This window comes from Mchenga conophoros, linkage group LG15, assembly GCF_057382185.1.
Source record: "Mchenga conophoros isolate Kocher_MC1m ecotype Shallow Benthic linkage group LG15, M_conophoros_male_GT1.1, whole genome shotgun sequence".
In the NCBI taxonomy this organism is placed as follows: Eukaryota; Metazoa; Chordata; class Actinopteri; order Cichliformes; family Cichlidae; genus Mchenga; species Mchenga conophoros.
Window position 1 is genome coordinate 11,027,691 of NC_140540.1, and position 12,074 is coordinate 11,039,764.

Consider the following 12,074-nt stretch of genomic DNA (forward strand, 5'->3'; position numbering starts at 1 on the left):
GTAAAAATGTAACTTGTGATGAAATATGTGCTGTGCCTGCATGTGCTCTGCACTGTATGCACTCTTATTTCAATCTGTGTTTTTAAGATATCGCCTTTAGTTGAATACATACTTGAGTGTAATTTCACAAATTTCAGACACACTGATTCTTACTCGGACTGTGGAAATAAAATGTTTTATTATAGGAAAAAAAGAAATTCAAGTTTGACTTCAACAGTGGTGCTGCAATGCAGGAATGTGACTTGTCATTGGATTGATTCTATGTCTATTAAATACATATCTGCTCTTGGTTGAAGTCTGAATTGGTCCCAAGTCAACATCATCCAGGACAAAGCTGCAGTCCACAAAGTTAGAAGACTGTATGCAAGATTCCCTCTATGCATTTATCACCACATGCAGCTGTGAAAGGTTAAGGTTGCAAAGACTCTTCTGATAATAGGCTCCAAATGCATTGCAGCACTCACTTGACTTGTCATTTTATTTTCAGAGGTATTTTTTGGTTGGGAGCAATCATGCACAGACCAAACATCGAGTCCTAAAGATTGACCGCACAGAACCCAAGGACCTCGTTATAATTGACGATAAGGTAAGTGACGACTTTCCACGAGTTAAATTTTAATGTATATTCTTATGTAATACACAAGAAACATGCCTAAGGGGGAAATTGTGCAATCACTCAGCTGATGTGAAGTGTGCTGCTGATGAGAGTTTGGCTGCGTTCACACCCTTTTCTTATTACCAGGATCTATGAGCTGGTTTTTGATTTGTTTGTTTGTGTTGTGGGTAATTATCCTTCTGATGCAATTATTATGAAGCATCCATTAATAAATATTCATCACCCAACAGTCTCATTCCAAAAGATATTAAAATGACATCAGAAAACTGTGTGTTTTCAATTTTATTGGCATTGTGTAGCATTGTACTTGGATGCATGGATAATTTAATGAGTTGCTAGGGAGGTTTTAAAGCTAGAAATACTCCCTCGTCTTTTAGTTTTTACATAAGAAGTGAAGACAGTGGAATAAAAGACTTTGATAGAAGTCCTAAATTAATTTTTTCCCCACAAGATAACAGAATGAGAATTATTGCAATCTATAGAATCATGCACTTAAAACAAATGCAGTAGCATACAGCACACAGTACATTACTACGTTTCTCTTTGGGGTCTGTGCCAATTGTAAAGCTTATTATGTAAATGAGATGGGGGTTTTTTTGTAGATGAAATGCACGCAAAGCTACTCTTTAGTCATTTAACATTTCAGAACCAATGCAGAAAGCAGCCGATCTATTTTCAGACTAATTGCCTCAATGGCAGTCAATCTAATCCCCTTTGTAGAAATTTTGGGCATTGATTAAACAGGGACTGTTATTCATTTACCTGCTATTGCACAGAAAATAAAGAAGTCTTAATAGTTCTGACTGAAGCCATTAGTCACCCGCAAGCAGCACATTTAAGTCACTTTTGTCAGAACACAGCTTTATATATTTTAGTGTTGATTTTTAGATGGAAATCAGATAGGATTATGTGGCTAATTAATAAACTAAACTTTATAAACACTTCATCTAATGTGTATTTAATACCGTACATGCGTGCATGTGTGTGTTTCCAGCATGTGTATAACCAGCAAGAGGTAAGGGAGTTGCTGGGCCGCCTGGACCTGGGCAACCGGACTAAGATTAGTCAGAAGGGTTCCTCTGGCCTGTCCAGGACTGTCTCAGCTTTTGGCATTGTAGGTGAGTACATTTCCTCCACTCAATGGCAAAGCAACAGTCATTGCAGTTCAGAATAATGTGAGAATCTACCTCATCTCCAAAGTCTACAGTTGGGTGTGTTGGCCTAGTTTTTCCATTATTACTGCAAAATAAAAGAACACCTGGGAGTCTTTTGCAAACCACTGTAATAGTTCACAGCTTTTTCACGTGTTTTCTGCCATTATGTTTTTTAACATGTGTAACACGTTGTACAAAAAGATCCGGCCCCCAAATGTTATTAATTTGCAATTTTTTCAATAGTGGCTATGTTTAAAAAGATAAAATAGAATTATGCAACACTTGATTGTGTTACCGACCACTACTAACTCTTTAACACCTTTATGAATGTTTAATTGGGTACAAAAATGAAAAACCACAGAAAGAAGGTCCTGAGCTTAATTCTACCATCAGGCCGTGGTCTTTCTGTGTGGAGTTTGCATGTTCTCCCCGTGTTTGCGTGGGTTCTCCCCGGGTACTCTGGCTTCCTCCCACAGTGCAAAAACATGCAGTAGTGGGGATAGGTTAATTGGTCAATCTAAATTGCCCATAGGTGTGAATCTGTGAGTGCGAATGGTTGTCTGTGTCCCTGTGTGTTAGCCCTGCGACAGACTGGCGACCTGTCCAGGGTGTACCCCGCCTCTCGCCCTATGACAGCTGGGATAGGCTCCAGCACCCCCCGCAACCCTGGAAAGGATAAGCGGAAGCGAATGGATGGATGGTTGGATGGATATTTTACTTCAGCTATCTGAGACAGTAAAAGCACATCTGTGTTTTGTACGTTGCCCTAAAGACCTGATTACAATCCTAAACTGACTTTTTTTCCCCTTATAAGCAGTTTTTTATTTTTAATTTTTGTTCCAAATAAACTACCTAGTGAGCTAGCTATCATTTTTCACCTCAAATACCATCATATCATTGTACCCATAATGACAAAGTAAAATAAGTTTGTTTGAAACTCTTGCAATTGGGGAAAAAAATAAAACAAAAAGCAAAAATATAGAATGCATATAAATATTCACTCTTTGCCATCACAATCATCATGTTTTCCCTGATCATCTGTCAGATGTTTCTACATTTTGATTGGAGTCCACTTAAATTCAATTAACTGGACATTATTTAGAAAGTCACACACCTGTCTATATAAGGTCCAAATGGCTGACAATGTCAGAGCACAAAACAAGCCACAAGGTCCAAGAAATTGTCTGACATCTGAGTCAAGAGTTTATCGAGGCACAGACCTGGGGAAGTGTACAGAAACATTGCTGCAGCATTGAAGGTCCCAGTGAGCACCGTGCCCTCCATCATTATATATGGAAGAGGTTTGGAGGACTCTTCCTAGAGCTTACTGCCCGGCCAGTCTGAGTGATCAGGGTAAAAGGGCCTTACTCAAAGAGGTCATCAATAACCTGGTGGTCACTCTGACAGAGCTCCTGCATTTCTCTGTGGAGAGAGGAGAACCTTCCAGAAAGACAGTCAGACCAGTCAGATCTGTGTGGTTGAGTGGCTAGACAGAAGCCACTCTTCAGTGAAAGACACATGACAGCCCACCTGGATTTTGCCAAAAGGCACTTGAAGAACTCTCAGACTGTGAGAAACAAAATTATGTAGTCCAATGAAACAAAGATTGAGCGTCATGTCTGGAGGAAACCAGGCACCACTCATCACCTGCCCAATACCATCCCTACAGTTAGCCATGGTGGTGCTGTGGGGGTGTTTTGCTGCAGTCAGGGTGGAGGGAAAGATGAACGAGAGATCTGAAAATGACTGTGCATTGATGCTCAACCTGGACCGTGAGAGGTTCTGCAAAGAAGAATGGGAGAAACAACCCAAACATAAGTGTGCTAAACTTGTAGCATCATATTCAAAAAGACTTGAGGGTATAATTGCTGCCCACTTCAACAAAGTAGTTCTGTGGACATTTCCACAGCAGGTTAGTCGGTCACCCTGACACAGACAGTTGTTTGTCCTCTGCTTGAATAATATAGATACTCCGCCAACCCCCAACCCCAATTACATCTTTGTTCGCAAGCCATCATTTTGCTATTATGTAATAAAAGTGTGATGTAGCCATGTAGGGTACAAGGTGTATTCTAAGAGGCCTTTTGCCCGGTAGCTTTCTTATTACAGTACAAAATGAATATGATTAGCGTAAGTATATTTTTATTCGCAGGTTTTGTCAGTCTGACCCATCTCCTCCAGGAAGAAGGACAGTACCGGTATACTCATACAGGAACTCATAAGTGTTATTTAATCTTACACAGGGTTATTGCTTCTCGGTCATCATGCAGAAAAAAATACAAAAACCTTTGATAATGTAGACACACTAGCACACCATTACTTTGAATTTGTCACGTGAATGTTCATGAGTGAAACAGAACTTCTTATTTCAAAGGTTTTACCTGATTAGTTTATGAAACGGAATATTTTTGGTTAACTTCAACTGCAGCGTTTTGCAGATTAAGTACAAGCCACTTCAAAGTATAACTTTAAGAGTCCTTAGTGTGTGTGTGTGTATATGTGTAGTATGTATGTTGCACTTACCAATTCAACACATTTTTTTTTTTCACCCAACTTGGATGTCAGGCCACTTTCTAGTTTGAAGTAACAAATTATTAAAGTTAGCTAATGTTGATTAACTTGTGACAAATTCACTAACTAATCATATAACTAATTACATACCACTACTTAGGCGGCATCATTTGCCATTGTTGGTTATCATTTGTCATTGATCAGTTATTTTAGATTTTAGCTCAGGTTGTGTTTGTCTTCAAGTGAGAAGAAATCTGTTACACTACAAGTGAAGTGGGAAACTGTTCAGTGGGATTCTCAATATACAGTGGCTTGCCCCCTTGAACTTTTCCACATTTTGTCACATTACAGCCACAAACATGAATCACTTTTATTGGAATTCCACCTTGTCTTGGTAGGTTTACAGTTGTGCCATACTCCTTCCATTTCTGAATGATTGCTTGAACAGTGCTCCGTGGGATGTTCAAGACTTGGGAAATCTTTTTGTAGCCTAAGCCTGCTTTAAATTTCTCAATAACTTTATCCCTGACCTGTCTGGTGTCTAAATCTAATCGAGAATCTGTGGCAAGATCTGAAAACTGCTGTTCACAAACACTGTCCATCTAATCTGACTGAGCTGGAGCTGTTTTGCAAAGAAGAATGGGCAAGGATTTCAGTCTCTAGATGTGCAAAGCTGGTAGAGACACACCCTAAAAGACTGGCAGCTGTAATTGCAGCAAAAGGTGGTTCTACAAAGTATTGACTCAGGGGGCTGAATAATTACGCACACCCCACATTTCAGTTATTTATTTGTAAAAAAAAAAAAAATGTTTGGAATCATGTATGATTTTCTTTCCACTTCTCACCTGTACACCACTTTGTGTTGGTCTTTCACGTGGAATTCCAATAAAATTGATTCATGTTTGTGGCTGTAATGTGACAAAATGTGGAAAAGTTCAAGGGGCCCGAATACTTTAGCAAGCCACTGTAAGAACTGTATAAACTGAAAAAAATGAATTGATATCCAATTAAGTTAAATAACACTAATTAATCAAAATATTTACATAGTGAAATTATGACTTTATGCATCACAATGTCATATACAAATAAATATATATCTTTGACTGCTATCAGTGCTATTGTGCCATATTTTCCTTTATCAGTTTTACTCTTTGTAAATATGTGGAATAAGAGTAGGAATTTGTATAAGATGTTCGATTTTAGCAGGGCAGCAGCCGGTGTTGTTTATACCTGAAAATATTTTTTAGCTTTCCTGTCTTCTCGCCACTGTTCTAGCTACATAAAGCTACTAAAAATATTAAAAATGTATCTTTAAAGCTCCAGGTTAGGTGGAAGATGGTGTCTCTTGTTTTTGAAAAATCCTTCTGAAACCGCAGGAGACATTATACAACTGTTCTTGAGGGCTGAGTAGCACTCTTGGCCGTGTGTCTGTATTGTGATCCTCAATTCATCCATTAACAAATTAGTTCTAGTAATAGTTTTATAATGAAGGGGAGGTATATTTCTAGCAGACACACTTACATAAACTGTGTTTATCTAAGTAAGATATTATTAAAAACATACAGACATTGTCTGCATTATTTTCTAAATGTCACAGATGGAAAAATAGCTTGTATGATGCTGAAAGCAAATCATTGACTGTGTTTGCATGATGTTTTCTGGGTCAAAATTTCAAAGCGTAAATGGAGCAAATTACATGGTTAATATTGTCAAATATGACACACATACATTCACTATCCACCTCCGCAAGTGGAGCTATTCACTTGTTTGTCCTGTCAAAACTGTAGCAGATTTGCTGGCAACAATAAAGTTGACCTACAAATCAACTTGTTTTGAGCCACACTACATGTTGCTGGAAAGGAAATTCCATTTGATGAGATTGTTGTAAAAGATTTAAAACTTGTCTTCTTTTTGCCAGGATTTGTGCGTTTCCTAGAGGGGTACTACATCGTGTTGATCACGAAGCGCAGAAAGATGGCTGATATTGGGGGCCACTCCATCTACAAAATTGAAGACACCACTATGATCTACATTCCCAATGACTCAGTCAGAGTTACACACCCCGATGAAGCAAGGTATTGTGTTACTCTGTCTCCCATTTATTACCTTGAGGCCACTCTATTTAAGTACATTACTGTATGATTTTATTAATTTTGAGTATGGAAATTTTCAGAAATAATAAAATATCTTGAAATGCATTTGTAGCAAAAAACAACAACAACAAAACGCTTACTCTCTTCTGCTCACACCCACAATTGTAGTCTGGCCAAAAATAGTGTTGTCATACAGAATGTGCCAAAATAGGAAAAAAACAACAAAAAACCCCACAAAACAAAACACAAAGGCTGACTCATCCACTACCAGTGGACAAGGACTGAAGCTTTTCTAATAGTGGCTTGAAAAAAAACCCCCCATGATTTCACACATGTACACAATTTTAGTGTGAAAACATTATTTGACCACTTGACTGAGGAAAAGGTGTATCAGGTATTTTTAAACCACCCAAAATTCCCAAATTGTATAAAACAGTGGAAAGTCTGACAAAAGAGGAAGAATCTCTCAAAGCTGAAGAAATATTGATGAGTGCATTGTTATATAGTATAATAATAGCATTCCCATTATTATATATACTATATATATCATATGCTAGTATGGTCACCACTTGCCAAGTTGTAACTATTTGTTCGCTTTGATTCATTAGTTTAACTTTCTAGTGCAGCAATGCAAGTCTTGTTGCTTAGTAGCCATCTTGAAATACACCCAAACATTTATTTGGTTGTTATTTTGAGGCTCTGTCCAAGTTAACCACTGTTTTTGCTATTGCTGTGCATTTCGGTTCAGGAGTACCTGAATGCAGTAGATGAAATGATAGCTGTTACACTGGATGTGCAAATTAAAAATGTTTTTAAAAATAGATTTCTTCTGACAGGTATCTCAGGATCTTTCAGAATGTGGACCTTTCCAGCAACTTCTACTTCAGGTAAGACAGTTTGTTATTCCAAACTCTCACTATTAGAAGGATACAGTAACTTGTATATGCACAAATTACGTCAGATTATAAATGCTGTTATCAAGGGGGCTTTCAGCACACTCCCTCTAGGCTTATTTAGTACAAGTGCCCTTTGAATTTTACAATATCGCATCACACCAGACTAAACACGTGTACCGATGCCCTGCTCAGCTTGAAGGCTAGGAACAACTAAAAAGCATTTCTTGACCTTGTGGCCTTGGTTGGGAAAGGAACTCTGGCTATGGCCTGGAGATTTAATTTGATAATATGAATCATTTTCTAACAGTTTTTGCAGTATTAAAGATGATAAGAGGGGAAAAAACCCTTTCCAGTGAGGAAAATTATCTCAGAGGTTTGAAATGAGTGATTTGCTAATCACTCATCTGATTATATAGTATTTTAAAACACCAACATAACTGCTGAAAGATATGTAAAACATTGTGTTTATGTTATAAATTTGCATTGCATTATGGTTTTACTAATATGTGGGGAAAAAAGAATTTCTGTGAGTGTATAAAGTATTGCTTGGTGTAATAATGGTGTGCAGCACAGGTTGTACTTGATTCATATGACTTTGCTTTTATGCTCTTTAGTTACAGCTATGACCTGAGCCACTCACTGCAGTACAACCTGACTTTGCTGCAGAGACCTTATGAACAATGGTCTTCAGCAGCTTCCTCTACTGAGGAAGAGGTACACACACAGAGCAAGCAGGACAGCTTTGACATCTTTGAAGATGAGGGTTTGCCTACAAAAGGTGAGAGGAGTTTATCTATATTCCTTTCATTTCTTTTCTTCATTGTATTGGCTGGGGAGGAGCTCATTGGGAGACACAAAACTATGATTTCAATCTGGAGAGGGAATACATGTTGTACCTGAAGTATATACAGTTGGGTCCATAATTTGTTATTTATTTATTCAAAAAATGCTGTGGTAGTGTACAGAGGTAAAACCACAAAATATATGGAATTTGCATATATGATTGCTAGTGAAACAGCATTACTATTATTTATTGGTAGTGTGTGACTGCTGATAGAAGTGGGAGAATAAATTGTGAATTGTACAGGGTTTTACTCTCTGCTCAGATTCAGACACATGCTGCAAAACTGATCAGACTGCACATGGTTAATGATCAAAAAAGTATATTGCTGAGAGTTTCTCAAGCCAAAGAAATAGGATATTCTTCAATGGACAAATCAGTCAGCTGATCTTAACCCAAGAGAATATACTTTCCAGTTATTGAATACAAGTCCAAATGCAGTGAGACACAGCAACTTAAGGTGGCTACATTAAAACCTAACATACCATTAAAGTCACAGATACTCTATTTGGGAAATACTTTTATATTCTTTGACACAGGATTCGTGCCATTTATGACATATTTTGTAGTATACCAGTAGATAAAATTAATCAGTTATATAACTATCACTAAATATGATCTTTATGGTCTGATGAGCGTGACTGATACCAGTCCAGAAAAATGCTTCAGTCTTTTTTTTTCTCTCTACAGTGGTTTATGGCCTTTACAACGAGCCTTACTACAAATATGTGTGGAACGGGAAGCTCCTGGAGCGAGTCAAGGACATAGTGCATCATGACTGGCTTATGTATATAATCCATGGATTTTGTGGCCAGTCCAGTATCCTTTGAGCATCAGCTGTTTATAGAATTATTTAGTGTTTCCTTTTTAATTGCCATGACACACTTGCTATGCTTTTTATGGAAACCATAAAAGAATATCCTCAAGGTTAGTACCTTTAGTGCAGCGGTCCCCAACCCCCGGGCCACAGACCCGTACCGGTCCGTGAGTCATTTGGTACCGGGCCGTGACAGTTGAGGCTCGGGTGTGAAATTTATGGTTTTCAGGGCTTTTATTGTTAACTAGGTTTCCCTGGGTTTTTTCCCGTGTTGTAGTTGTGTCTTATTTTGAAAGGAATATTTTTGCGTTATATTACCATTACCATAGTAACCAGAGAGCATTAAGGGGCAGAGAGGAGGATGTTACTCAATGTTGTTGGCACATTTCAAGAGGACGCTGCTAATAAAGTTACACAATTACACCGTAAATTTGCGCTTATTATTGTATTTACAAAATACCACCGTTTTTGTCTTGGTCGTATCATTTTATTTTGTTGTATTTATCCGTGACACTTTAAAGGTCGGTCCGTGAAAATATTGTCTGACATTGAACTGGTCCGTGGTGCAAAAAAGGTTGGGGACTGCAGCTCTAGTGCATTCTTTTAAGTAATAAAGTTAGTGCCATGTTGAGACTTTGTTGGGATGCATCTGTCAGCACTGATCATTTTAACCAACCACATAGATGCAGCTGCATGCCAGGGAGTCTGTGTCTTTGATTTTCTTTTTTTCCCTTTTTGTCACAGCAAAAAGAACAGGGAACTGCTGTTATTTTTATTTATTTTTAACGGTAAAGGATTGCTTATTTGAAAATTAAGTGAATAACTGATTACTCCATGTGTGAAACTACACCCAACACCACAGAAGACTCTCACATTGTTATCCTTTGTCGATACTTCTCATCTCTCATTCGCAGCACCACTTGTTGAACTGTGCTCAGCCCCCACCAGATCACGTGGATCACACTGTGTGATTCATCACAGAACTGCACAAGCAATTATTTGGTTTTTAGGGATTTAACAAAGCAAATATCAGAGCGTATATACACGGGCACTTTCAGAAGTGCTCGGGCTGTTATCTGCAGGGAGAAACAACACTGTGCATATTAAACAGATGAGTTACACGTGCTTCTTTCTGGAGACGTGCCTGTGTTTTGTATGAATTATGAATACTTTTCTTTTTTTTGGTTTGTTTATGAGCTTCAGTCCTTTAGTATCATTTTCTTTTAAGTTTTGAGTACACACCAGCAAATTTTCTCTCCATGAATAAATTCTCCTGGATTTCTTTTTATTCATTTATTTTTTGTGTTATTGATGCATGGGTAACTGCCGCAGAGGGACTTTGCACTTGATTACCTCTGATTTATGGGAGTAAAAGTCAGCCTCAGGTTCAGTTTTCAAGTTTTAGTCATTCACCATTGTGTCTCGTTAAGCAATCTTTCCTTATTTTTGTTCAGCCAATATTAATAACGTTAATGGATGTTCAATATACAAATACTTTCAAACCAGATTTATCTTGTTTTTTGTCTTTAGCCACGTTCTGTGAGTCTTCTGCAGATAAACACAGAAGTGCAATAACTTAATATGCAATCAGGCCTGTTGCTGTTGTCTCCCTCTTTAGGCAGCCTGCTGCCGCTGTGGCAGTGTGTGGGTGTTTTGAGTTTATCAAATTCCTGGAAATTGTTTGGCATTCAGTCCTCTTTTCTGAGTGGATGAAAGGGCCACTGGGTGCAACAAGAAGAGACTCACCAGATAGGAAATATGCAAAACCTTTTAGCAGATGGGAAGACACAGAAATGCACTAAAAAAGATGTGGAATGGTTCAATCACGAGCTATAAGTAAGGTTTCTTATTGGTTTCTTAATATTGGTAGAGGTGGGATGAATCGGAAATAAATATATTTCCCAGGTTCATATTCTAACTACAAGTGAAACTGTCATCATTAAGAGCTAATGTCAAAGCATGACTGCTATGAATGAAATACAATTTTAAAAAGGATTTTTCTTTACATTTTACTAATAATATGTGTTTGTTTCCACAGGTCATTGTTAGGCTGTTAGGTCTATATTGGTATTATTATTATTTTTCCTTTACCGACCACCTACAGAACTTCTGATCTACGGCCGACCGGTTCACATCACCCTGATTGCCAGGCGCTCCAGCAAATTTGCTGGCACCCGTTTCCTCAAAAGGGGAGCCAACTGTGAGGTACAGAAGTTACCAGGGTAACTCGGAGGAACAGATAGTAGAGGGTGGCATCAGGGCCACAAAACAGATTGAGATGACTCTGGTTAATCACAGGGGGTTAATTGGACACACTTTCTCTTTTTGGAATGGGAGTGAGTGTCTTTGAGATGGGATGTTGTTCAGTTATATCCTTTTTTTCTGTAGGTAAAGAAGATGAAGAGTTTTCTTGCCCAGATATGTAACAAAATATGTAACAAAAAATCCCCCAACAATTTCTAGTATTTACTGTTCACATGACTGTAGTAGGAAAACTGAGAATGAGGAAGGTAATTGCAGACCGAATGTTAGAAGTCTTATATTAGAATGTTAGATGAAGAACATAGACATAGACTTTATTAATCCCACAGTGAGGAAATTCAGTGGGGATACAGCAGCACAAGAGTCAGTGAAAAAGGAAGTGAATTAGAGCTATATTATAAAAAAAATAGCAATAGAAATGAAAAATAATTTAATTTTTTAAAAAGCCCAAAAAACTGTACACCAGTAATTTCTGTTACTGGTAAAATGGTTGTTATACACAGGAAATAAACTCAAATTATTTTTTTCATATGTACATATACATACATAAAGTGCAGTGGGAGTGTTTATATAATATATACACGTAAGTTGTACGTTCAGTTTTGAAATGTTTGCCATGTGAAAGGTGAAGAAACACTTTGATATCTTATGATAAACTACAGCACTGTGTAAAGCTTTGAGCCTCCCCTCATTGGTTCACAAGGCGATGGCATCGTAATTTTTACATTAATCTTGAGCAAAAGCTCTTCAAGCTTTCTGAAGTTCATGCAAAGTTTTTCTGTCCATTCTTCAGTATAGCAGTGACTGTCTACAGCCATCTATAAAACACAGGAGAGGTGGTTTTAGTGCTGCATTATAGTCATCATGTCAAAATTGATGGAATT

At 37.8% G+C, this 12,074-nt stretch overlaps 1 protein-coding gene across 3 annotated transcripts in view; it reads left to right on the plus strand.

The window, feature by feature from the left end:
• Positions 1 to 12,074, plus strand: part of fig4a (FIG4 phosphoinositide 5-phosphatase a) — a 56,310-nt gene that overhangs the window by 2,394 nt on the left and 41,842 nt on the right. For all 3 annotated transcript variants that reach the window (XM_085246370.1, XM_085246369.1, XM_085246368.1), the window contains 7 exons: positions 488 to 586; positions 1,611 to 1,734; positions 6,200 to 6,356; positions 7,211 to 7,261; positions 7,885 to 8,048; positions 8,802 to 8,930; positions 11,033 to 11,133. In XM_085246370.1, coding sequence (XP_085102496.1) covers positions 488 to 586; positions 1,611 to 1,734; positions 6,200 to 6,356; positions 7,211 to 7,261; positions 7,885 to 8,048; positions 8,802 to 8,930; positions 11,033 to 11,133 — 825 coding nt within the window. The remainder of the gene's footprint in view (positions 1 to 487; positions 587 to 1,610; positions 1,735 to 6,199; positions 6,357 to 7,210; positions 7,262 to 7,884; positions 8,049 to 8,801; positions 8,931 to 11,032; positions 11,134 to 12,074) is intronic.